Source organism: Melopsittacus undulatus, chromosome 11, assembly GCF_012275295.1.
Source record: "Melopsittacus undulatus isolate bMelUnd1 chromosome 11, bMelUnd1.mat.Z, whole genome shotgun sequence".
In the NCBI taxonomy this organism is placed as follows: domain Eukaryota; kingdom Metazoa; phylum Chordata; class Aves; order Psittaciformes; family Psittaculidae; genus Melopsittacus; species Melopsittacus undulatus.
The window spans coordinates 17,356,318-17,383,000 of NC_047537.1; the positions used below are offsets into that span (position 1 = coordinate 17,356,318).

General features: G+C 43.6%; 2 protein-coding genes across 3 annotated transcripts in view; one reads left to right on the forward strand and one right to left on the reverse strand.

Annotated features, from left to right (window-relative positions):
- OGFOD3 (2-oxoglutarate and iron dependent oxygenase domain containing 3) overlaps positions 1-4,870 on the forward strand; it is a 41,232-nt gene extending 36,362 nt beyond the window's left edge. The window contains exon 9 of the mRNA XM_031044831.2: positions 2,809-4,870. Within this exon, the coding sequence (XP_030900691.2) occupies positions 2,809-2,945 (137 nt within the window). The 3' untranslated portion in view covers positions 2,946-4,870. The remainder of the gene's footprint in view (positions 1-2,808) is intronic.
- Positions 1,008-25,635, reverse strand: LOC101879060 (urotensin-2 receptor-like). 2 transcript variants are annotated; one of them, XM_005144297.4, is made up of 2 exons: positions 24,491-25,635; positions 1,008-2,990 (listed from the first exon to the last, which is right to left on the reverse strand). In XM_005144297.4, the coding sequence occupies exon 1, from the start codon at positions 25,628-25,630 to the stop codon at positions 24,542-24,544; it is 1,089 nt and encodes a 362-aa protein (XP_005144354.3). In that variant the 5' UTR covers positions 25,631-25,635; the 3' UTR covers positions 1,008-2,990; positions 24,491-24,541. The 2 variants fall into 2 exon arrangements, with proteins under 2 accessions (XP_005144354.3, XP_033923550.1); XM_034067659.1 differs by lacking the exon at positions 1,008-2,990 and adding an exon at positions 9,502-9,541.
- Positions 25,636-26,683: the final 1,048 nt, after the last annotated feature.

Genomic DNA, 26,683 nt, shown 5'->3' on the forward strand with positions numbered 1-26,683 from the left:
TTGTGGGGCAGAAAAGCATGTTGGAAAGAAATCCGTGCAGGCAGGCCAGAGAAGGGGAGAAAAGACAGATCTGAGGCCATTGTTAAATGAAAGAAAAGGACAAAGGAAGGAGGATTTAGAGTTTTACACTTTCTCCTGAGCTTTTGTTGCTCAAAAAATGTTTCATCAGGAAATCGTAGGTACAGATATACCTTTATCTGCAATGAATAGTGGCATAGCCATTCTTTAGCACTTGTAGTACAACGCTTATCTCTTATGAAGCTCAGCATTCACTTTATCAATATTTCATAGTCTGGAGAGCTTAGGGGAACTTCCCTATGCACACCTTCCTCTCATTCACAAGGAGAAGCCCTGTCACAGCTATTTTAGTTGTGGCAGTGTGTAACAATTTAAGTGCACTTAAAATATTTTGAATGTAATCTCATAGCTAAACCACGATCTATGTTACATATGATCCTACCTTCTTGCTAATATGGTTCATAGCTTGCAACTTCAGGGGTTAAAAGTCTTAATTCAAAATGGGTCAAGAAATAGCTAGAGCAAGGACAGGTTATAACATGGGAGTAGGGCCACACTTTCTGAAGGAACTTGCTTGGCTGTGGCTTGCTTGCTTCCTTGTGGTGATTTAATCTTTGAAGTGGTTTCCATGTACTGTGTATTGAAGCAAAATTACAAAGGGATCCAGTCTTGGTGTGCTTGAAAGCCTGGGAGCCATCCTGCCTGGTAATAGGGCAGCTTTATTTTATCTTGTGTTTTTCCCCAGAAGTCTCTGGGTAATGATATTGCCATGTATTTATTGATGTTTTAACCCTTACGCTATTAAGAATAGTGGACCATGGAAAGGGTAAGCTTTTGCTTGAGAGTTTTGCAAAGGAAGTAGGTTTAAAAGACTTTTTCCTCACTTGAGAAGAATTTATCTTTGGAAACTGACTGTGGGCTTCTTCAATGACTTGGACACCCCAATTGACACATAGCACCAGATGCACAAGGAGCTGTGAGACACCACATATATGAAGACATATTTATTAAAGAAAGAAATCAAGACACTTTGTATAGCCAAAACCCTCCAGTTAACTGGCTTAAACCATACACTGAAACTTGCCTAGCTCTGAATTACTACTACTAATAACAGGTCAAATAAAACTTGAAAATCAGTTTAAGGCAAAGCTCTTGGTGAGTAGGTGAGGGACTAATAATAATAATACCTGAATGATGTGAAACATGACACAGGGACTTGCATAAAATCCTTGAGGGTAGCACTGTTCATTCAACACTCAGAGGACAGGAATACATTGTCTGCATTTAGTCTTTCATCCAATAAAGCAGGACACCAAGGTGTAAATGAGCTGCGTATATGAATGAATTTATTATTTATATATATAGCTTTACTCATTATTGATGTGTAGCTGCAGGCAGGTATGATATGACTTCTGCTTGGCAGTTATGAATTACTCTTTGAACTGTGAAAGATTAAAAGTGAACTGGAACAGAATGTGCAAGGGACACAGAGGCTGCTCAGACCAACTTTAGAGATCAGTGTGTAAACCGAGCTCCATAAGGCTGGTCTAGTTGTGTTCAGATTTCCCATATGTGCTGCTTAGGAGGATGCAAGCAAAGCAACTTCTGGATCTTTGGCTTACTTCTAGAAGAGAAAACCAATTATGTGCCTGGTATCCATTTCTGCAGGGGAGTTTGTGTAATGGTTGGAATAGTTTAGCTTCTTGTTGTGCAAATTATAAGTAGGCATGTGTTTCATTTTGCCTGACTGTGAACAGGTCTCGGGCAGAGTCTGTCATGTTCCCTATGTTAAGCTTTATAGCAACCTGTAATCTCATTTGAACAGTGGAATGAAAGGCCTGAGCAGGGAAATCACACACTATGGGGATGAAACAGGTATGTGTATGAGTATTACTGGCTTTCTCAGGAGAACTTGAGCAGTCCTACAGAGTTGCATTAGTTCAGAGTTACTTGCTAAACATCAAACTTTTATATTTGCAGAACACTTTAATGATGTAGAAGTGCAGAGGGATCCATTCTGCTGTTTTATCAAGTGGGATGCTAATACATGCCTGCTATTATTATCAAAGTAACTGTATTTCATCTTGATGCCACTTAAGGCCTGGAGAACCCTAAGGCAGGACTATGGTCAAAGCTCAGACAGGATGAAAGCACAGGAGTAAGGTCTTGCGTCTACAGACCCATTTCCAAGTCAATGTGTTGATGGAGTGGCTCTTTCTAAGGAACAGTAATCTGTCTATGACCAATACCTAACTTTCTAACGTGGCCGAATAGTGAGGGATCAGACTGTGCACAAAAAGCTATAGCAAATATGTGGTACAGTGCTGAGAAGCTGCCACAGCTGCTTGTAAACCTGCTGAGGATTTTTTCACTGAACACTTTTTGGCACCTTCATAGTACTTCTTCCTTCTTTGGTCTAAAGTTAGAGCCCAGACTAGAAGGGGAGGAGGGAGGAAATCAACACGCTTAGCTGGCAGTCACTAGAGTTGCCTTTTTTTAATGTGAGGCAACCAAGAACTGGCTTCAGATATTCTTGGCTTCCTCCTGCCTTTTATAAACTATGTGATATGGTGGAATTATGTCTCCAGCTTTGTGGCACAAAGGATTAATGTGTTTTAAACAGTACATAAAGCTGTCAGGGTGCAGCATAAGCTCATAACAGTTTGTGATGATTTATGGGCTCTCAGGTAGCTAGGGAACAGCTGGACTGAGACAACAGCAGAACTGTGTAGAGAGCTGGTTGCTGAGTGGTAAACTCCATGTCACTGATTAAATACTTTGTCTTTACAGGCCGGGTTTCCTTTTTCACCTCTGGATCTGAGAACCTTCATCGGGTGGAGAAGGTTCACTGGGGCACTCGCTATGCCATCACCATCTCCTTCACTTGCAACCCAGACCATGGCATTGGGGATCCAGTCTTGACGTAATCCCTCTGGGGATGGGACATGAGGTCAAATGGAATGAGAGAAGCCCTGCAAGAGGAGAGGAAAAAGGAACATTACATGTCTTGTAACCTGACATTCAATTAGGTTTTCGCAGCTGCACTAATATATTGTAATACACTTCGTTTTCACATGTCCATTTGCATAGCTATGGCAAACTGTGCCTTAAAGATCGTCTTAGATTTGGTGCATTCTGAAGATGGTTTGTCTTCATGTCTCAAAGGTGCAAAGGCCACAAAGAAGAGTTCCAGAGTGGGCTCTTTAATTTATTTTTAAATCCTCCATTTTAAAGGGTAGAAAGCAAATCTTCTGGACCATGTCTTGATATGACTCCCATGCTGCTATTTAATTATTTAGTCTCTTCAGTTACTAACGTGACTGTAGGGAGTGTGAGCCGAGTTCATAGAGCAAGAGGGGTGTTATTCTTTTGAATGTACCTTCTGCTGATGAATGTGTTCTCCTTAGCATGGGCATTAGTGGGGGATACACCTGTCTCTGGCTGCTGGGACTTACTTGAACTCTTTTATTGAATTACTAAAAATACTTTTCTGCTGCAGACAGGGACGAATTAATACTAAGTTTGCAATACAGTTTTCTGGTTGGCCAGAAAGCCTGTTCCTTTTGGATTACAAATGCTTTGTGCTAGGGAATGTCACTGCAATAGATCCTTTTGATCAGGATGCAGCATTCCCAATGCATTACAATTTTTTGGGGTCTTAATGAAATTAAAATGGTCTCCTGGTTGGAAGCTTGCTGTTAGGATTATTAAAAGCTCTTTAAGGACCACGTAACCCTGTACACGAAATAACTGTTCAAAAGGAGAGTTGGGCAGAGGTAATCAGACAGTCCTCTGGATTTGTGTGAGCACTCATCATTACAGAATTGCCAGGTAGGGCAGCAGGGCCTGGATGGGGCAGAGCTCAGAAAAGAGCTAGTTCTGGTGTGGTTTGCCATAAGCCCATTCTGACCTCATTGGACTCAATCCTGTAAACCCTGCCTTGCTGCTTGGGAGGCTGGATAACAAAACCACATGAACCAATGGGCTGTGGTATGGTGGGGTCTCAGGGAAGCTGATGTCCACCTACCCCTTAAATTGATAGAGGCTCAAGCTGGAGCTTGATTGTAAAATATTTTGAATGCATCTATTCATGAGGCCTAAATGCAATCTGAAGACCAAGCTGAAGGAAATTCAGGTTTTAGTTGTTGACACAACTACAAATCTTGTGTTGTGAAATACTGTGGCTTATCTTGTCCAAAGCAATGTTTTATCTGCTTCAGAAAGTCTCTCAGTAGCTCTTTTTGGACTTCTCTTTTTCAGTTACTACAAAGACTTTTTTTCTGTTAACTAGGACCAGTAGCCTGTGGTTTCCCTTGAACAATAAATTACAAGGACTTCGGAGAAGAGCAGATGATTGCAGTGGAGTAAAGTAACAACCCAATGTGTAATCTTGCAAACTACCTTGCTTTCTTATTCCAAGCAAAGATTTTGCAGCGCAGCACATTGATAAGTAAATGGTAGGAAAACCTAACTTTGTGGAGTTCTGAAGCAGAGGTGTTGATTTGTTTCATTAATAGTCTCTTATCATTTCTGTGAAACAACTTGAAAATCTGTGCTTTGATTTATTTTTTTATGCATACAGTTTTCTCTTTTTTAATCTACCTTTTCATGAAAACAGTAAATTTTGGGGGGATTACATTGAAGATCAGTATAAGGAGGAATGATGAAAGGACACTTGGACTTGTTCTCTTAGGAGTGTTCCTATTTGGTACACCAGCAAGATTAGACTGCTGTAATGTCATTTCTTTGTTCTCAAACCTGAAAAAGGCTTCCTTGTCTGTGCTGACAAGGAATAATTATTAAAATAGCTGGATGATGGAAATAATAAAGTATCTTGGGTTCCATATCTAAATACTTGTCTCAAAGCCTGTTAATTCCAAGACATTTACACAACACCCAAGTTGTAAGTCTTATGTGAAGGCAGACCAAGAGCACCAGCACCTGTTTTACTGAGTTAAAACTCAATTCCTAATGTTACCTTGAGATTTAGATACAGACAAGTACCTGAAAGCAGTGGAATATTCAGATTAAGGGACCTATGTGCATTTAGGTTGCGATTCTCCAGCTCTGATGTTCCAAGACTTAATTCACTGTGAATCTTATTCTGCAACACTGTCATAGAAACTGGTTTGCCATGTGTTAGTTACTGCTGTCTGTCATGTGGGCTTTGGGTTGCACTAAGTGAAAATGGCGCTTTTGGAGCTGCCCTCCATGAACTACTGCTCCACAGCAATCATGTTGGACCATGGGGGAAATCTCAGCTCATCTCCTGGGTTGTCATCTTTTGAAGACCTTGTGTGTTGCAATATCTCTCAGACCTGGTGCATCTCATGCTATGAATTGACTGACATTCAGAAATCAAATCAAGTTAATATTTGTCTTTTGGAGTGTTTAAGCTTCAGTGATGTGTTCAATATGATGACTAAACCTGTCAGATATAATTCGTGAGAGAACTTCTGTGCTGTACCTGTGAATGCTTCATTTGAAAGAGGCATCAAAACTCAAGGTACTGTATGTTTTAGTACCAACTGGGATTCTTTTGTGCTTGAAGCTTCAATATCTGGACTCTAAAAGCAATATCTAGCTCCATGAAGAAATTAAATAGCAAATGAGGAAGCACAGTGCAGTCAAAGCCTCCAGCAGGAAAACAGTAATTGCAGAAAGGCTGATGATCCTGGGGCAGAGTGGAATTTGCAGAATTCAATGATCAAACTTGGTTTCATTTACTGTAGTCCACTTAAATACTCTGAGTAACTTTTGATTAAGGGTATCTAAGTTCTTGACAGATAATTCTGCATTTGAAATACTTCAATTTCTGTGTTTCTCTTCCAGGTTCAGCCTGCCTGTGGCTACTGGGAAATGTGCTCTGCTTCTTAGATCCCTGATTATGCTGAGGTCAGGATTTGTTCTGTTAAACCATCATACATCTGATGCCAAGCTGCTGCAGACAGGTGCTCTTAATTGAACACACAGCGAGAGCAGGATTTGCCTTGATGTTTCCCAGTTGTTTGAGAACCTTTGTAAAGAGAAAGTCGAGGCAGTAGCACTTGTTCTGTGTGAACTGGGGCAAAGTCCTGACGTTAAATTTACAGCCTTGTACCTGACAGCATACTTGTGACAAGGATTTAGGAATATTGATTTGTATTTTGAAAGAAAACTATTCATGCTGAAAGGCAAAGCCTGCTTGAGAGAATTTGAAGGGTGAAATAGAAAGTATGGCAGCAAGCCAGAGTCTGAATCCATACTAAGAGTGAAGCTTCCTGAGAACTTCTGAGAAATGGTGGGACTTCTGAAACTTATCTTTTCATTCAAAGCTTTGGGGGAATATTGGAAACCTCTGTAAAATGAACAGGTATGTGATCAGATGAAGTTTGTAGTGTTAGAGCAGCTTTCAATCCTCAATAGGGTAGTCTTCAAGGCTGTAGCACATAATGATGTGCACGTTAAAGTGTAGTGGAAATGACATTGATAATGACTCTGCTGTCAAGAAAATCTGGTTTAGTTTTTGCTGTTGGAATTCTTAGCACATCTGAACTTCCTTATAGCTTTTCTTTCCCTAGTAAATAACAATGACTGTTTTTAATACAGAGTTCCTCACATTCCTTCTACATCTAGATATCCTTATGCAGTGTTTACATGTGAAGTGGATCTCTCTAATGCTCTCATGTGTAGCCTTGTGCAATATTTTTCTCTTGGCTAAATTCTAGGAATAAGCCCAGGAAATGTTGCCGGAGGTCAGGGCTCCTTGGAGGGGAAGGGAAATACAACCAGCCACCCTCCTCCCTTTCCCTCCCCCAAGCAAAAAAGAAGTCAATCCCAACTCCTGTCTCCTCACTGAGTCCCTTGTGTGGAAATCCAACCAAACATTCCAAAAGTAGCTGAAGAGTTATTTCTTTTCTGAACTGCAGATGGCTCTGGTATGCATGGAGTGGTTTAGCCTCATTCAGAAAGGCAGTCTTCTTGGGAAATCAGGTTAGGACAGCTGTTGTAAAGTGCAATTCTCTGGTGAGTGCATGATGCTGCCTGTAAAATACGAAGCAGAACTAGAGCATACTCTGCCTTATCTCTGTGTTTGTAAACTTTAGGAAGCTGAAAGCTAATTTAACATCTTGTTTGCTGAGACCTGCTGCTCAACTCTTTCAATGATCATCAATTTATGCCTAAAGTATCTGTGTAGGCATTTTTTAATCTTCTGTGTGAGTGCTGGAGGCTTCTACTAAAGCTTTTCAGGATGGACTGTCCAAAGAAAATAACTGTCCTGTTTCCAAACTGCACATCTATCTTTGATTGTCCTTCATCTCCCCTCAAACCACTTATTTAATCACTCAGTTCTGTCCAGCATGTATAATCTTTACCTGTAGCATATATCGAATAGGGTGTGTAAGCTCAGTCCATTATTTATTCATAAGCTGGCTGGAGCAGAAAAGCTTTTCTTTTTCACCCATGAAGTGTATTAATCTTTGAGAAGAATTTCTAACAGTGCTGGGACTGTCAAATGTTGATCAACTTCTGAGATTTTTCTTCAGCATTCATTTTTTTCCAAATATTCTTTATTTTGATCCTTTACAGGCATTGTCCGTATTTGAAACAACACCCTTTATTTCAGAGAGACTTCTTTCCATCTTGCCTGTTTTCTCATGTAGTTGAAATAATGACAAGGTAGGGATCAGTGCTGCCTGCTGTTGAGCATTCTTGTCTTTCATGATGACTTGTGCACAGTGAGTACTTGATTTTGAAACAGGTCCTAGAGAAACTTAATTTCTTCTTTTCCTTTTGTTCTTTGTCAGTGACTGTTTTGTAGTGATGGTAGGACTGCTCCTTCATGAATCCTCATTGACTTTAACGGGATGCTGCACATACAGATCAGGCTACATCACAACGAGAAATGCTTTGCTTGGTTAGGTCTTACTGTGCAATCAATAAAGCAGCCTGGAAGTACCATCTCTTTTGTTTTTGTAACCTCTAGATGCATCCAAACAAAGCAAAACCCTCAAAATACTTAGATTTACAGCTGAATAATCTTGAAGCTGTCCAAAGCAATCTGGATAGATTGAATCTATGAGCTGCCAGGTCAGATATATTGTTAATAATGAGCTTCACTGAGACCTCCACTGAAGACTTCAAGCTGATGACTCGGTGTAGATGTACTGACTGAATATGTACCTGAAACCATAGTGTCTCTTCTTGAACAAAATAGTTTATTTATAGAGAAAAGCTGAGATTTACGGAGCATTCCTGTTACTTGCTTCTGGAAATTTCTTGGAATAGGTCTCCAGTGTTCAGAAAGTTCATTTGAGAAATTGCTATCCCTCCCATTCTTTTGTTAACTACAACACCACAAAAAGCCAACTAAGGTACTAATGCATGATTTTTCTGGACAGACACCTTGAGAATTTGTCTCTTCCTTGTTCCTCAGTTTACACAATTACATTAAGCTGTATATGCAGGTGCCTACACACTTTGCTGCTGACCCCACAGAAAAATACCTTGATGCTTCCTTTTGAGAGTGTTTCTCAGTGCCTGGGTAAGGCCTCTGGGAGGATTAACCCTTCAGAGTTGACCTCCTCAGCATCAGACTCGCCAGCCAGACCATAAAATCTGGGGGGAATAAACAACGGCATTTCCTAATGGAGTCAGTTTGCCTGTGTTGGCTCTGGATGGTGGTTTCCTTCATTCCCTCTAGCAGGCAAATATCATTTCTGTTTTATGTTACTGATTTATGTATGTTCTGGAAGTGCTCTCTGCATATTAGGGCTTTAAATATGATTCACTGAATAACCCAATAGAAAAAGACCACATTTTGCCAGGTGATGCAAAACTTAAAAGCTGCTGTAAAGCCAGACAAACTCTAAGCCCATTTAGTCCTTACACTTCTCAGCACAAAATAAGTGAGAAAAGTGATCTTGTGCTTGCATTATTTCTACTTTCACTAGGCAGTGCTGTGAGCAAAAAATATGTTTTTCTCATTTGTCCCTTTATTTTAAAGGGAGATAGGAATTAGTTAGGAATTCCTTTCCACAGGGAGGAACATGATCAAAATGAACTGTCATTTACTAGTATGAAAAAAGAAATACAAGAAAAGTCAGTCAAGCAGAGGGGTAAGCTAAGTTTAAGATGGTGTTAGGCAGCTAAAGGAGCCTTCTCCCACACTGAAACATCTGTGTCGATGTTGAGCTGATGTTTTTCCCCCTCAGTCTGCTTTATTGTTTCATTAGAAGGTCAGGAACACAACTGGTAGCTGTGAGTTTTTAGGCAGCAAAGCTCTTGCTATTAAAACCCTTTAGAGAACTTTCAATGGGACCTCTTCCTTGGTACCATTTACTGTCCATATTCTGTTTGAATTAATGGTGAATGTTGAGTATGCTAAAACAAGCCATGCTGCATCCATCCTTTTTAAAAATGGCAAATTAATCTTTCTTCTGCGTGTATCTTGTGTATCAGCTGGGCCTTTTCTAGGTGACAGTGGCCTCTGTGTATGGCATATGTCTATTGTATCTTTTCTGGCACTAGGTGGACTCTGGTCCTGTAAATAAGAAACAATCCAAGAAGAAATTAAGACTCAATCTGTAAATATACAGATCTATACAGAATTTTTTCCCTTGGAGAAAGGAAAGAAGAGGGTTTGAAAAATTCAGAATTTCTAGAACTGTAAAAAGAACAAAGTTTTATTCATTTTGTAATCCTTTAGTTGAGGAGCAGGGGATGTGTACCTGCTCCCTGATGCTCTCTATTGAGATTCTACTCTGCTTTTTCGTGCTTGCACAGTCTCTGTACATCATACTCCTCTCCCTGCTTTTTCCCTTTCTAGTTAGACACATTTTTTGCGATCTTCCTCTTCAGACCATATGCAGGCAGGGAGAATCTCATTTCTCTGCCTCAGCACAGGCAGGAAATAAAGGCATGTGGATTTCTCAGGAAGGCTGTTCTCATCTCGAAGCGTGCCCACCTGAAACCACATGGCTCAGCAGGTGATGAAGGCACTCACTCGTGTCACGTTTATTAGTGCCAAGAGCCTTGAAGTCTTCCATCTTCACAGCTGACTGCCCACTGCCTTTGAGCCTTGGTATTTTCATCTCTACAAATGGGACTTGATACCTCTTGACTTTGTTTTCTAAATGCTTTTAGCACCTCCAGTTGGCTTGTGAGTCACTGAATGCCAGTGTGCTGCAGAAATTATCACTTGCAATACAAGTTCAACACGTTTCCACTCTGTAGCTAAGATTTTTATCTAGGCTTAGGAGCAGGCTATTAAAACTTATCCTCTTCTAATCATTCTCCTTAAATTAAATACTTCAGCCATACGACATGCACGGAAGGGCAGTAATCAAAAGCCTTTCCATAGCTGAACTGTACAGGGAGATACTTTTGAGGTGTTTGGGTCTAAATTAATTATTCTGCCCTCTGCTCAGGCCAACTTTGTGGTTTGCAGGATGCTGAGCAGGGCAGAAGCAAAGGGGTTTGAGAGAAGCTGTGCTGTTCACCTGACTCCCCTGGAGTGGAGAGTGTAATAGGACTGTAATTGTGTGGACGCTTATAACTCATATATTAAAGTTATAAAGATGGCAAGGGTCATGGGGAACAGTAATATTCTCTTATTAAGCTATTTGACTGAACTGAGCTTTAAAGCCTTGGTTTTAATTAATGGAATAAATGGATCAATTATCTTAAATATCATTGTCTGCCTCTCCCCTGCCCATCAGCTGAACAGGGTTATTGAACCTCACTTTTCTTTCCTTCTAGTTGTGGATGGATGTGCAGGGGATGGATGTGCAGCAGGGAAGAAGACCTCGGATATTAACCTGCCTCCTTAGACTGCAGTCGTGCCTTCCTCTAGACATCTATAGCTATTTCCTAGGCACTGGTGAGGGCTCATTCCTGGTATGGAGGAGGCAAAGGTGGGAGCAGGACTAGGATATTGCAAAATGCTTTAGATGAGTAAGATTTTAGTTCTCCATTAGTGATGACATGCTTGATAAATGCATTGTGAGTACTCCAGCTGCACCAGACTGGATCACTTAAGAGACAAGTATTTTCTAGTTGTGTTCCAGGCCTTGAAGGGGAGGACAGCCTGTGGACATCTAAGTCAGCTTTATTCATGAAGCAAGCCAGTGGTTCAGGTTGGTGTCAGTGGGAGAAGTAAATCTGTCTCTAAATTAGCTGCCTTGACACTGAGAAATACTATTTTGTTGGGAAGAATACAGGTGTGGAAATAATGCCTGACTTAATGAGCTTATCTAATCTCAGTCTGCTTCCAGAATACTAGCCTGACAGTACTGAAGGTAGTTCTTTTTAGAGATAATAGCCAAGAATGCTTCCTAACCACATGAGGATTTACTATTTCTCAACAGCTGAAAAGCTGAAACTACTCTGAAATATGGAAACTTCATAAAACTGAGCATTTTGCAATATTGGTGTATTGCGACTAAAAGCCAAGCTCTGTATTGGCACAGGCTTAAATCAGCCCACGGCATTTTTACGAGTGACTTAGATGAAAATTGCTATTCTCTGTATTTCTGCAAAATAAGTTTTAGATTGTTATTATGGGATCTAAGTTGTCTGCAGACTTTTTCTAGTCTTAATCCTCCTTAAGGACTCCTCCTGTTCATGTCTGATCACAGGGGAAGTTTTCTGCCTGCCTGCAGGCATCTCCCATACCCCGAAGGAGCTCCCCAGCAGTAAGGGTGTCAGCTCAGCTGCATGATTCATCCAGGAGACAGTTTCTCTAAACAGAGGAGATGGTGTTTATCCCTAGGCCCAGGGCTCCCATCAATTTGTCCAGTTTATGCTGGGAGGAGGCAGTAAAACTGATGCTTACAAGAATTCTGACTGCACACACTCCTGTGTAGGAAGCCAAGAAAACCCTTGTGGCCCTTGGCTCTGCTCATGGTGGGTGGTAGAGACCACCCCAGGAGGAGGTTAAGGATATGGTAAGGGCTGGATGGTGTGATCGGGCTGTCAAGTCCAAAGTGCAGTCAGCAGCTAGGATGAGGAGGACACATCTGGAGACTCTAAGGAGGTGGTGGCAGCAGGAACAACTCTATGGGGGAATGGGAAATAATACTTGGGCTTTTTTGTAGGGCCCAGCAAGACATTACAGGTGATGGGGAGGGGGAGACCTCTTGCTGAAGCGGTGCTGAGAAGCAGCAAATGCTAAATCTGGGTAATGGTGAGTGCTGAACAGCAAGGTCTGACATCCCAAATGACACTTGATGGGGATTGATACCTCGCAGGTACATGTGGTGGGGAAAGATAAAGCCACCTGATAGCCAAGTGACAACAGCAGAGTACAGGATCCCTTCGCAAGAAGAGACTGAAATAGTCTTTTAGAGACATTTAACTTCCTATTGAGGGTTGAGATCAGTTTGCTGCAGCTTCATCACTGCATTAGTTATCATTCCAGATCATTTATTCTGCCCATGTGAGAGTTACAAGGTTTGTATTCCATCGCATTCAACAGTTTCCTCAGCACAGGTAACTGCAGCAGTGATGTGGCTTCGTGCTGCTCCAAGAACCCTGTCAAGGTTGTCGGGTTTTAAAATCAACCTGCTTTGACAGCTCTTCTGTTTTGCAGAGTTTGCTTTAAAAAAAAGCTGTTTAAAAATGATTTTCCTTTTTTTGCAGCATTTACATGAAGAGCAGCATACAAGAAGTTCATGGGTGCCTTTGTAAAAGACTGGTGTGTCCCCAGACATGAGAGGTCTGGCTTAGTCTAATACACTGATATTCTAATAATTCTAGTGTCTTCCTAACAGAAAAAAAATGCTTGCTTTGCTCTGAAGCATATTGTGGAGAATGAGCTTCAGTACAGATGCTTCTTGCTCTTTACTTTGTGTGTGCCACAGGCAGGGTTGCAGGAGTTGCTACCTCTTGGAGGCTCTAAACATTTTCACTTCGAAGTCCAAAGGGGATTATTCTGTCAGCTGGCACATGCTGGTGAACACTTGTTCCAGCATGGAAGTCAACTGCAGGTGTTCAGAAAGGAGGGGAAAAAGGAAAAGCAAAGCCTTTAAAACCCTCACAGCCAAATCCCATGGGTGTATCTGCAGAAGTAGTTACACCTGACTGATAACTGGGTGTGAAGAATATGATGTGTTAAATTAATCTAGGGCAAAGGATGAAATCACTTAAAAAAACCCAAAGGAAAATAATTATTTAAAATCTACTAGCTCATTGTTTAAAATGAAGTTGTACTCAGCTTGAGCCAAATGCTACCTACCTCCCATTTAAGTCCTTCCCTCAAAACTCTCCCCAAAAGTCTTCAAATAAATGCCTTCAGTTACAAGCCTGACTCAATTCACATGCACACACTGGACATTCTTGATGCATCAGTGAAGATGTGACTTTAAGCTGTAAATGCTTTGTTTTGTCCTGAGCACTGCCTTGCAGACTCCCCAGAGCCTCCAGGAGTTAGTCTAGGCTCCAGAAAGCATCCTCTGGGTGATAAACTTGCTTCCCAAGCCTTAAATTATCACAAACCTCAAACAGAAGAAGCATGTGCCCAGCAACTCTGTTAGATCAGCAGCAACAGAGAAATGACCAGGGCTCAGAAGCTTTCCTCCTGCTCACACTTCCTGGGCTCTGTTAAATGCTCATACTTTGCTATTCTGTTTGTTAATGGCATTTTTTGAATCAGATGAGAATTTGGTCCCCAAAGTGCCTGAGCACTTACAGGGAAGTTGGTTTTAATTAAACATCTCACTGGGGACTGGTGGCAGCTTCAGAGGGATCTTAATGCCTATGAAGCCAATTGTGGGAGGGTCAGAGCTATTAGTGAATAAGGACCAAACCCATGACAGCACAAGGTGAAGAGCGAGTGCCATCTTGATGTCTGAAGTCCAAGACCAAAGAGAAAGCAATTCCTGCTTCCCAGGCAGTGTGGGTAAGCAGAGGCTTTCAAACCCAGGAAAGGAGAGCACTGTTTTGGAAGGCTAAATTTAGCAGTGATTAAAGGAGCTCTTAATTAACCAAATACTCCCCTGCCTTCCCAAATGATTCAATAGCTGAACAACTACAATGAGCTCAGCAAGTAATTACCATCCATTGTAGGCTCTGCCCTTGCCAACTGCAGCCTCGGAAACCACCAGCTGTTCCTGTGCTGGGAAATGAAGTCCATAAAGTGTGAGCCAAGTAATTGAAAACTGAACAGGAAAAAAGCCCCCAGCTTCAGAGGCAGTGTAAGGAAAAGTGCTCCCTCACGCTGAGCCGTTATGTGTGCAGTCCCTTCCCTACTGAAGATCCATCATAGAAATTGTTAGTGTGGATTGAAGTCCTGTTTTCATGGGTGCTCTGGCCAAAGATATAAAGGTTCCTGATGGTTATTCTGCTTCACAAAGCTTTACAAAGCCTGGCTGGGGGCTAATGTGTATCTCTGAAGAGGGAAGCTGCTGCCTTACTCACTGACCAGAAAGGAGAAAACTGAAGGTAGAGCCCCAGTGCTCTGAGAACACAAGTCATAGAGGTATTTCTAGCTGCAGTGGGGTAAAAGTTGTTGGGTTGTGAATTCAGCCATTTACTGGTCTGAATGGTATTTTTAAACAAGAATACGCTCAAGTGCTTTGAAGTTTTTCACCCATGCTTTTAACAACAGGTTTGAAGATGTCATTTCACAAGTGCTACTTTTCAGGGCCTGTACTTGTATTGGTTTATTTGCCTGGGGTGGACAGTGAAGCTGATGGGACAAGAAATAATTGGTTTTGGCTTGATTGGGAAAATGGCTTAATCCTTTAGACCCACAAGACTGCAAAACCAGATGTACCAACCTAGATGAGGGGACAGAGGAGTTTGAGGCTGGAGCAACAGTAAAACTTGTCAAATCATTCTGCTAGCTATGCAAACATAACTTCTGTAATGTAGTTGAAGGATTTGCTTATGGCAATCACACTTGCAGAAGCACGCCTGATTGCTGATTAGGTTCTGGAAATCAATAGAGACTTTTGCCTTCCTTGCAGACAGCCTGAAATGAGAGATTTGAAATTAAAGAGGTAGGAAATTTCTCCAATGCCTTGCAACTGTTGCTGGAGTATAAAGAGTCTGACAGGTGGTGGTTTTAGCTATGGAGCAAATTGAGGGTGGAAGCAGAGTCCCTGGGGAGGCTGCAACTTGTTGCTGAGAAGGAAATGTAACTCGAAGGACAGAACATGCAAAGACAGAACAAAAACCCGAAGATTAAAGTAAGAACACCAAAGATAAAAACATGCTAAAACCAACTACATTTCTACTGAACAAATAACCTAAACAGTCATGTTTGATCCATGATCTTTCTGTTGAACATCTCTTCAGCGTGGGCAGGAGAGTCTGTCTATGGCAAGCAATGGGAATGCACATTGTTAAGGCAGGTCCTGGAATGAAGTCTGTAATTATACATAGACCCTCCACAGACTGAGCCTGAATGGCACACAGCTCCAAGATAAACATTTACTGAAGAATGTGTCAGAAGATAAAAATGCCTGTTAAGATGCTGCTTTGAGATCTAAGCTAATGTGCTCGTGCCAATGAGCTTCTCTGTTTCTTTCTGTGTCCATCAGAAGGGCAGAGACACTCTGCTCCTGATTGCTCCATGCTGCCTCTGTAATTCCTCATCCTACACCATGAGAGCTTGGTGCTTGTAGTGGAGTTTGGAGCCCCCCACACTGGGTTTGCTTGTGAGCACAATGAATAGGGCAAGAAAGGAAGAGGACTGCAAGGAATTTAAGCTGGGAGTTGGCTGCACCTTGAATGGGGCACATGGTTCTCACATCAGCCACTGGTTCTGCATCAGGATCATGCCAGGAGGTGAGATTTCAACAGGTTCCTGGCACTGCCTGCTCTGGAGCCCCCTTGGGTGCCTATCTCATCCCTGTCCTATTTTCATGCCAGGTTTAAAGCCTTATTACCAGAGGCAGCATGATGATGATGTAGTGTTGCCATCCTGAGCCTCCTCTCAGCCTAAAGCTATTTCCCTGGGCTCCCATTAAGATTAATGAATAATTCAGTATGACACAAGGACTGTATCCCTTTTGCATTTTGAGGCAGGGCACTTTTCAAAGCCCTTCTCCCCACACCCGAGGCCCCTCTCCCATGGGTCCTGCTGGGACTGGGAACATGAGGCATAGCGCTGGGAGGACACATTTTCCCAAAGCTGTGAAGTTACAGGTTTAAAGCTTTTTCTTGTCTTTTATGGGACGAAACCCAAGACTTCTTACAGGTTTGAGGGTTGTTTTTTCTTCTGAGTAACAGGGATAGATACTGAATACCCAGAACACACAGTGCCTCTTACAGAAAACATTCACATTATATCAATGGAGGTAAAGGACCAAGTGATGCTCCAGCAATGTTCCCAATCCCTCCACTATGGTCACCCCCATTTAAACCAGACCTGCAAGGAGTTTCTCCTCTACCATTGGGCACTATACACTGTGGGGTTTCACTTTCTCATCCTGCTTAGAAGAAGCTGCTGCAAAGGTAGAGGAGACGCTTTGAAGTTTGAGATGTGTTTGCCATAATAAACTTGCCTTTGTATTAAAACAAACAAATGAAAACAGCCAGGCAAAGTTAGGGGGTTGCTATTTCCTCTGCTTCTGTTGTTGAGAATTACTCGTGCTGTGCCTCAGGCAGAGGTTCCTCGACAGATTTAATCATTCTAAAAGGATGCCAACAAGAAAATGTCAGGGAAGCTCTGCTGTGTTCAGCAATCAGTGATGAGCATTGGGGTAATTCTTCTGTTCAGCCTCCTCTGCACCACAATCCCACTGGTAGTGCCCCCAACCCATAATGTGGGGAAGAAGAGGCCCCCAGGAGGTAAAGAAGAAAGATTTTGCTTTCCTATTGTATCTCCTGATATTGTTTTCTTGCTCAAGGAGGGCTTTATAGAGGGTATGGATTTTATCAGGAGGTTTATTTCAGCTGTGTTCCCAGTGAAGCCAGCTGAGCACAGCTGCCACTGCTGTAGGGTAAGTGATTATCTTTGCCATGAATCAGAAACCAACCAACTACCATTAATTAAAAATGTAGAAGTTCTCATACACTCGCATTTCTTCTGTTTGACCATTAATAGCTAACCTGAACCCTAAGTTATCCCTACAAGTAGGCTTTTCTCCTTCTGCACCTTTAGCACCTCTCATCCAAGGATGTCAGACCATTTAATCAGTGACATCTTAAAACAATTGTGCATATGATGGAAATGATGTTGCTGTTTTCTGGGCACTTAGTGAACAGTGGCACAAGAATGAGTGAGTTCTCCAAGGTCACAGTGTAAGTTAGCAGTGTTTTTCTATGAGAAGCCAGGACTTCTGGCCTCTCCTGGTTTAAGTTAGTCTCTCCCTTCAGCTCTGACGGTGAGTGCTATCTCAATAGGCATTTCCACCATCAACTCCCTTAGAAATTTCTGGATTTTATTAGCTGTCTTGCTCTTAGCCTGCCTGGGTTACTTATCAACAGCACTAGTGCTCTGGGGATGAATGGCCTCTAAATCCCCACCAGCAGATGATGTGAAGAAAGAGATAAATATACACACTTGAATAGGATCAGATAACTGCTGCTACTGTGAGGCATGATATAGGCAAGTGCTGTGGACTCCCGTGTACTCTTGCTACTGCTCCTTAATCTGAACATTGTCCAGGGGCAGAAAGGTGCTTTCAGAATGTGGGGATTAGAGTAATGCCATACTGATTTTAGAGTAATGCCATTCCCATTTCCCCTTCTACAGCATTAACTGAAAGAAAATAACAAACCTGTTACAAAGAAAAAGCAGAAACTCCATTTAACTCTAGGGTTACAGGGGTAGTTGAGAGCTGCCAGCCTGTGCTCCCCAAAGGGAGGATGCTGCAGCACTCTGCACCAGAGCTGGTACTGCCCACTGCTATTCACAGCTTGTCTAGTGGGACCTGCATGTCCTGCAGGTTTAGGTGTCCTCCCTCTACATGTGTCTTCAAGAGTGTCGCTGTCTCTTCTCTTTTAGCATTACTGCATTACAGTTAATTTACCTTCTTCATTCTTTCAGGTTTTAAATTCAGTGTAGCCTGAGAAGCCATTGCTATGGAGTGCCTTTTCCTGGGAGGCTTCTTGCAGGAGCCAGCGCTGAGCTTCTCAAATGTCAAGCTGATATTTAAAAAAATAAAAGGCACAGAATTGGTGTGAATTTGATGGATGTGGCTGGTGAGGTTTGCAGGGGCGCATCTATGAAGTGGTAACTGTCTGCAAAAGGCTGTGTTTATAGACACACCACATTTAACCTTAGGAATCTCCCTTGCTTTGTTTGGATGAAATCATGTTTGGCTTCAGTTAAGAATTCAGGAGCCGAATTCAAGATCCTGAGGGAATGCGCAAGGAAGGGCTAATGACAATGCAGAGAGACACTGGGCTAAACAAGCTGAAACAAACTGAGCAGATTTTACTTCTCCAGCATCAACACCACTCTGGGTTTAGAATTGTATCCTCTGCCAAGCACTGTTATAGGCTGCTACTGCTGGATGTTTGATTTTGCACAAGCCTACTTATAACTTTCCCTCCAGGTATCTTGATGGAGGGGTTGGGGTGGGACCTTCTGCAAGTTCAGCCTTCTTTAGTGATTCCAACAAATGCTTCCTAACTCTTCACCTTGTTTCTCACTGCAGAAGCATTCCTAGTGATTGCAAAAAACCCGTTTCATTTAAATTAGAAATTGAGAAAACCAGAAAAATAGAGCCCAAATACCAGGAGAATTCTTTGGGATTATTTTCCTCCTTTCCTCTTTTAATTGTCTTGAACTGGGAAAAAAGGGAAAATACTACAGCAGGGTTTTTTTGCTTTGGTATATCCCATTGGGGAACCTGTTTTTCGGGGGACAAGACAGCTCTAGCTGGGACCACAGATCACAAAGCTCAGTTGTGACTATTCAGAACCTGCTGGGATGACATTAATCTCCCCCAGAGGTTATAAACCCCACATTAGAAACTCAGTGTGGGTTGAAAACTGGATTGTTGAGCAGAAATATTTACATTTAGAAAAACCCTTTAAGTGTATGTCCCTTTCTTTAATATACCTCAATCACTTCTTTTAGTGTTGGGTGTCTGACAGAACCTTGTGGCATCCTAAAGGTTTGGCTGAGTGAGCCAGTAGCAAGCTCCTTCATCAGCTCTCACAAAACCCAGCCTGGGCTATCCACCTCCACCAACACTTTGCTACCAACTGGCACATCCTTTCTGCCTGATGTGTTTTAGATACATTCCCAAACAAGGGCAAAAAAGCTTGTATAATGATAATAACAATAACTTTAAAGGCTACTTATATCCTGTGAAGCTGCAGCTATGATTTTGAAGATAAAGCAATATATTTCTTATAAGCTATTGCAATTAACTCTGTGTCTCTCCTATTCCCTAGAAAAACTTGAAACTAACAGCAACAACCAATATTATAAGGCAAAATCCCCTCCAGCTAGGCTAAGCTGCATTTAGTCACCAGCTCTGGGTGTTTCTGTGGGTGCTGGCAGTGTGGATGCTGTGCAAAATGACAGGAATAAAGTCAGTCTGGATTCAACATGGAAAGAAAACGTGGGAGAGGGAAGTTAGCAGTTGGGAGTGAGCTTTCTCTTCAAAACAGGCTTTTGCCTTTCAGATGTTGTAGTAATGTTATACTTTAAAGATATTAAGTGCTATTCTATAGTTAGGTTGTGCCCTGATGGTGTGGAACCGCTATGTTACAAAACCTAAAAGAGAAAGCCAGTTTTCTTCCCCAGACCTTAGGATGGAAGATCGCTGCTGCCACCAGAGGGACTCAGGAATACAATGGCAGGAGCAGAGCATCCCCAAACCAGCCAAAATTCCCAGCAAAGACAACTGACATTTTGGGACTGTCTTGAAGATTTCTCAGGTGTTGCGTTGCCTGCTCCCATGACTTGAGGGCTGGACTGGGGTAAGAGGTTTACCCACTTTCTCCTCTCATCATGCTAATGCAATAGATTATGAATTTAGTCGTCCTGCCTGTTCTCCTTCATAATGCAACTGGGCAGCAAGCCGTGTGTTTTGTAGTGCACAAGGTACAAAATGCTCCTAAAATCACCCTTTTCACTGGCTTCCCTGGTATTCAATCACCACCAAAAATGATGGCTAGAATATGAGTTAGAATATTAAGGATTTGATTGCACTCATTATATTGTAATGTGGGGCTTTTGAGCATTTGTTGCAAATTTGGTTTAAAAAAGTGAGGAGAAAGATGATTAAAAATGGTGTGGCTTAAGGTGAAGTCTGCAAAAATTCAGTCAGGTTCAAATGGATTCTCCTGTGTCTGGTGGAAACAACCATTCACACTTGTCCCACAAAGGGCTGGTGTTCTCTTTTCAAGTGAAAGCAGAAAAATTGCCACTGCTGCAGCAGATACTACCTTAGATTAAAGGAAGGAAAGAGCACTCAGGATGAAACTGCATTTCTTTCACAGTCTGAGTTGCCTTTTTCTCTTTTCTTAATCATAAATCCCTCAACCCTCAGGGGTACTGGAAAAGATTATCTAGTGATTAAAGTAATTTCTTGTAAAGCACGTATGGAGTTTTGAAGTTACAAGCTCTGGCCCAACAAGAACAATGCTGCTGCCTTGCCTAACATTACCGTGTTCATTCTGCTGAAGAACTGAATCCTGCAGCAAAATATCATTTAGAATGAGTTTTTTGAAAGCATTATGAACCACAGGATTACAGTGATTTGGGTATGATAACTGATCCTACAGTACATACAGCTTGAATTCTTGGAATGTAGGAGAATAGAATCATGGGGTAGTTTGGGTTGGAAGGGACCTTAAAGCTCAGCTACTTCCACCCTTCTGCTATGGGCAGGGACACCTTCCACTAGACCAGGTAATAGCCAAAGTAACATTGTTTACAACGAAATCCACACATTTTGCTGAGTTACAGCCTGACAGATTTTCCTGTTGTTACTTCAGCCTCCTGGCCTGGGATGCTTTGGATTTACCATAAGTGACAAGACATGTGGAGTATGCAAAGTCCCATCTGGTTGTGTGTCTATCTCAATTTTCGTACACTTCTGTGGCCTCTGTGGTTGAGGAGACAAGATGTGGTTTTAATCTCATTATTTTGGGAGTTTACTTATCCTTTTTAGTGTTGGGGACAGGTAAAACCTCTCCCTCACATAGGAAATAGCCTGAGCTGCTTTCCAGCAGTTTTTCATGGCCTGCACAAAAGGAGATGTGCTTATGAATACTGAATCCTACCAAACCAACACCCTCCCCAGAATACTCTGGGTGAGCAGTGGGCAATGGTACCTGTTACAGGTGAGCGGACAGGACTCTGTGCTCTAGAGAGGCCGCAGCAGTCCCCTTCCAAAGCTACCTAAGTTGTTTGATTTAAATTAATTTGGTTTTGTTGCTAAAGGAAGAGACACAAAGGCTGTGTCCTCATCTCCAAAACATGAGCACACCAAGAAGAGTTAAGGCTTGCCCAATTACAGACAACAGGAGCTCAGTTAAAACGTCTGCTCTTGCAGGGTATTTATGGAGTGGGTCAAACCTACCGACTTTTGGCATTAGTACCGGTCTGATGGGACAATAAGAGGGATGTTGTTTATGTAATTCTCATTTTAAATTGAGCTCTGATCCCCAGGAGTATGAGTGGCTCCTGTGGAGTCGTGTTTGCGAAGGTCTGCATTGTGTTATTCTCCACAGGCTGCTGAAGAGCCATCATTCATTACACACAGCAGCATCTCCTGCTTGCTGGCCAGTTAAACAGGCTCTCCTCTGCCCAACTGCTTTGGGGGCATTGTCAGATTTACTGGTTCTCTCATCAGAGTAGCCCTGTAGGATAGGAGAGAGGACCAGTGCTGAGACAGGACTAGAATGCAGCACATACTGGCTGAAAAACCTTACGAGTGACAAATACCTAATATTTTGTCTTTCATCTGGATGCTCCTCCATCAACCCTTTGTTGTTTAATGCTCTGATGATGTGGCACAGAAAGCACATCCCCTTCACACTGTTCGTGATGCTGAGCAAGGTAGCAGAATCACTTCTGGGGGCTGATGTCTTGGGAAGCATACCCCAAACCAAATCTTTCTGTTTGCTTATACCAAACTTAGGTTACAAGTATAGATCTCACCTGCTCTGCATTTTCATGCCTTTTTCCTAAGCACGACTTGTTTTCTGCTTCCTCTTCTTACTAATAACTATGTTTTTTATTAAGCAGAAAGCATATTCCCTAATCATAGAATCATAGAATAGTTAGGGTTGGAAAGGACCTTACAGCTCTTTTATCATTTGCTTCCCCTTTCATATCTGTTAACAGATACATGATAGGCTATGCAACTATTTCATATATGGTGACACTGGTGGCTATGTGGGCTTCCAAGGACCTTTCAGGGGCCTCGGCCTGAGCAATGGAACTCAAGAGAAATCAGCACTGTATCAGGGCAGGATGCACATCAGGGTGGGTTTTTTTTTCTATAGCTGTAAGGAAATACAATTTTCTCTCTCAGAGGTGGGCAAATGGCATGTGTGACCTGCAAGGGCTGCAGCCAGGATGTCTGTCCGGCCTCACCGTCACGCTTCCCAAGAGCAGGATGGCACAGCACACCTCACAGATGACGCATGTGCTCCAACTTTCCCACACCACCTTTTGAGTTAAGTCTTATCTTTGTTATTCTTCTATGGGAGTGACTTCCAGCCTCAGAAATGGGAAGCAAAGGAAAAGTAACAATGACTTCAGAATTCATAATTAAAAAATGAATTAGTTCCTGAAAAGTTGTTCCTAAAAGCTGTTGAAGCCTGAGTTCCCTGCTGATTCCCAGCATGAACTGCATGTTAGTCCCCCTCTTTCACATAAGGAAATGAGCTCCATTAAGCCTATTTATTCTTTCCAGCTTAGTAGTCCATACAATGCTGGAACATGACAAAGTGGTCACCAGTGTTTCAAAGACAGTCCAATGATCACAAGTAATATGAGCAAGGTGAGTTACTTATTCCCTTCTCCCCAGAAAACACCCCAACAACTGCATCTAGAAGAAGAATGCCTGACTCCTGGCACAGGAACGTGTGTCCCTGGTCTTCATCCAACATGTGCCCTAAAGGCTTTCTTTTTCCACTGTTAGTTGAGTGCATAAAATGCAACATGTTGCTGGGCTGTGTTCTCTGCTCGCAGTCACAGGCTGTGCTGTTGGCACTTTGTGTCTCTGCTTTAGCACAAACGTATCCTGAAGTTTGGTGTGTGACACAAGAGGATCACCCAAGGACATGGGAACACATTAATACTGCAGAGCTGGAATGGGACTTCTCTAAAGCACACAGGGGTTGGAGTACGCCATAAGAAAGTGGAAATGACTGTTCCTTAAGCAATTGCCCGTAGTCCCTGGGTATCAGTAGCTGCCAGCAATAGTTCATGCAACTCAGATCGTGCTTCACCTGCCCCCAGAGCCAGTCCCTGAACATGAAAGGGTAATACTGAACACAACTGCATCCTTAACGTGCATGAGCTCTGCAGAGAAGAGCTGGGAACAGCAGCCTCTCCCCAGGTAAATACACCACCCAGTCTGGGGGAAGAGCCCATGCAAGGGGAAACCTGAGGATGGTCCAGTTTTTAATCAGCATTTATTTTATAAACTGAGGGTTTACAATTGTTTAGATGCTTACAGGCATCTCCAGTATCTGGTGGGGATTTTCTATGGGGAGAAAATGAGCAGAATACATTGAGGCAAAATGTTTCTGATCAAATGTCATGAATAAATTTATCCTTTTTCTGATGAGTCCCATGATACAGGATTCAGCCAGTTTTCTTTGAGCCTCAGGTCTTTGAATGATAGGATTATAAGACATTTTTCTTTCTTTTCAAGGCAAATTTTCAGTTTTCCAAGCCCTGCTGAAATGTTAAGAAAGGGATCAACTGAAAGAAAATCAGTGGTAAATTCAAATCACCTTAGGTAGAAACCTTAAAAAAGAACAAGGCTTTTTGTTTTCTTTTAATGTAATCCTGTGGTTTCTGAGAGCTTACCTTGTGGGTTTTGAATGCTTGAGTTTGAAGTAGTGCTGCAGTGAGTTTTAAAATAGAGACTTTAAGCTTGATGAAACTGTAGTGCACTATAAAGTAATAGGAAAAGGAGCTTAAATGTCTCTTTACACACTCAAATACCAGATAATGGCAATAGGACAAATCCAAGGCTTGCAGCTAAATTAAGCAATACCAGGACAATTTCAGACCTTTGCAGATCTGACCCAGCTGTAGCTCAAAGACAGGCTGAGGAACCACGCAAGAGGAAGGGTGTGCAGAGCTGGAGCTGGGCAAAACTCAGCAAAGTGTGGAAAGAGTTTGATAGTACCCAACAAAGTGTCCACCTCATCTTCTGCACCCAAAACCAAAGTCCTGTGTGGTTGCTGGGACAGGAGCCCCCTTACAGCCCTAAGCCAGACGGAAATTTGGATGCATCTCATAGTACTTGGGTTCACACAACTTCTTGCACCTAACTGAAGTGACTGCCAGAAATGAGGTTTTAGGACCCTTCAGGACTAAGGGGTCTCAAAGCCCTACCTTGGCCAGATGCTCTGCTGGTCCTGGTGTCTCTGGAGCACCTCCTCTTCCTCACTTATCCTTCAGCGTTGCCATGCCCAGGGCCTCCGAGCTGTAGTCGTACTGGTTGCTGGAGGACATGGACCGTCCCCAGGAGCACTGCAGGTTGGAGCCCCTTTTGCGGAAGGAGGATGTGAACCTGTAGAAGTTGCGGTGCCTGTTGCGCAGGTACTCCCGGTAGTTTTTAGTGAGCAGGGTGTAGAGGAAGGGGTTGATGCAGCTGTTGCTGTAGGTCAGGCAGGTCACCAGGTAATTAATGCACTTTTGGGTTTGGGTGGTGAGCTGGAGGGAGCTGCTGTAGAGTCGCACCAGCTGCCAGATCCAAAATGGCAGGAAACAGGCCCAGAAGACCAGCACGATGCTGAAGATCATGATGAGGACCTTTTGTCGGGGGGACCTCTTGCTCTTCTCCTTGTGGGGGGGATTCTTCTGGGACTCTAGGTAGGTCCTGGCCAGGCGTGTGTAGAGGAATCCAATGATGATTCCTGGGGCCATGATACTAGTGCTGAAGAGCACCGTCAAGTAGGTCCGGTAGGCATCCATGCTCCAGGTAGGTGCACACATCCTCTTCACCTTGCCCCCTGCCTTTCCCCCCTCAGTCAGGGTGACCATCAGCATCATGGGCAGAGTAAGGAGCAATGAGACTGACCAGACAGCCCCTGCTGTGACCTTCCGGTAACCCCGTGACCTCTTCAGTGTGTCCAGGGGCCGGGTGACGGCCAGGTAGCGCTCGGTGCACATTAGAGTCAGGGTGAAGATGCTGGCATGCATGGTGAGCAGGTCCAGGCTGAGCAGGATGCGGCACCCCAGGTCCCCGAAGTACCAGTCCTGAGCCAGGTAGGTGCAGACGATGAAGGGGATAGTGGAGAGGTAGAGCAGGTCGGCCAGGGCCAGGCTGACGATGGAGCTGTACATGGGGGCGGCGCAGCGCGCCGAGTGGCACATCACCACCAGCGTGTACACGTTGCCCGCCACGCCGGCCACGTACATCACCGACAGCACCGTCCCGAAGGCCGAGGGGATAAGGAGGGGGCCGCTCCCGGGGCCGCCGCCGCCCGCCGAGGAGTTGCCCCCCGCCGCCGCCGTCCCGTTGGGCTCCATGGGCGGCGGCGGCGGCCCCGTCAGCCTCGCACCAGCCCCGGAGCTCCCGGCCCCGGCGGCGGCCGCTCCGCCCCCCGCGGGAGGTAGGGCGGTACCGGGCTGCCCCACGGGGAAGGGCCGCCCCCCGCCCCGGCGGGGCTCCGGCAGCGCTGAGCGCAGCGGGCAGGTGCTGCCCCGGGGACAGCGCGGAGGGTGCGGAGAGAGCGGGGCCGCCCCCGAGACACCCTCAGCCCCGGTGGGGACCCGGCGCTGGGGGCACACCGGGAGCGGCCCCGTTCTCCCCGGTTTCTGTCAATAGCCGCCCGGCAGATGCAGGCTGCGGGAGCTTCCTCGAAAGTTTTCCCGGCCGCTCTGCTGTAATTCGGCTTTTCCCACCCGGGTTACGGCGCTGGCGACAGGACCCGCGGCTCCGCTTCAAGCCCTCAGTTAGAAATCGCTGTGGCCAACAGGCAGAGGCAGTGTGCCCCTGGGTTTCTCGGGCAAGATAGCACACATTGTGTCAAACACAACCGCGGACACAGTGAGCCGGAGGTGGATGCAAAACGGGGCTGAAAGAGACGCGCTTTTTCTTTTTTTCTTTTTTCTTTTTTTCTTTTTCGTGGAAATATCTTTTCTCCTGAATTTTACCCTGAAAAGCGTGGCGATGTTCTAGCAACATTTACATTTGGGCTTTAGTGACAGCTGATTCGCCTGGAGAGGGGGAAGTTCAGAGTGGGATGAATGAGGTTTTTACGCAGACAGCCTTTCCAGTTCGGTGGGAAATTTGGGGGCAGTTGCAAAATCAATGAGCACCTTGTATTTCAATCTTATTTCAGAGAAAGCAGAGATTAAGGCAGCCCATAATCAAAGGACAGAGTGCTGCATTTCCCCAGCTCCTATTGATTTCCAATAGGAATTAACTGGCTTTTATGCCTTCAAACATTTCTGCTTAAACCACAGTGCTAAAACAACTGGGATATGTTTATTTGCTTGTTTTAATCCCTCCTCAAAGTGCTTTTGTGCAAACTGTCATCTAATTCTCTGTAGCATGTTACGAAGTGGTGAAACTTGTTG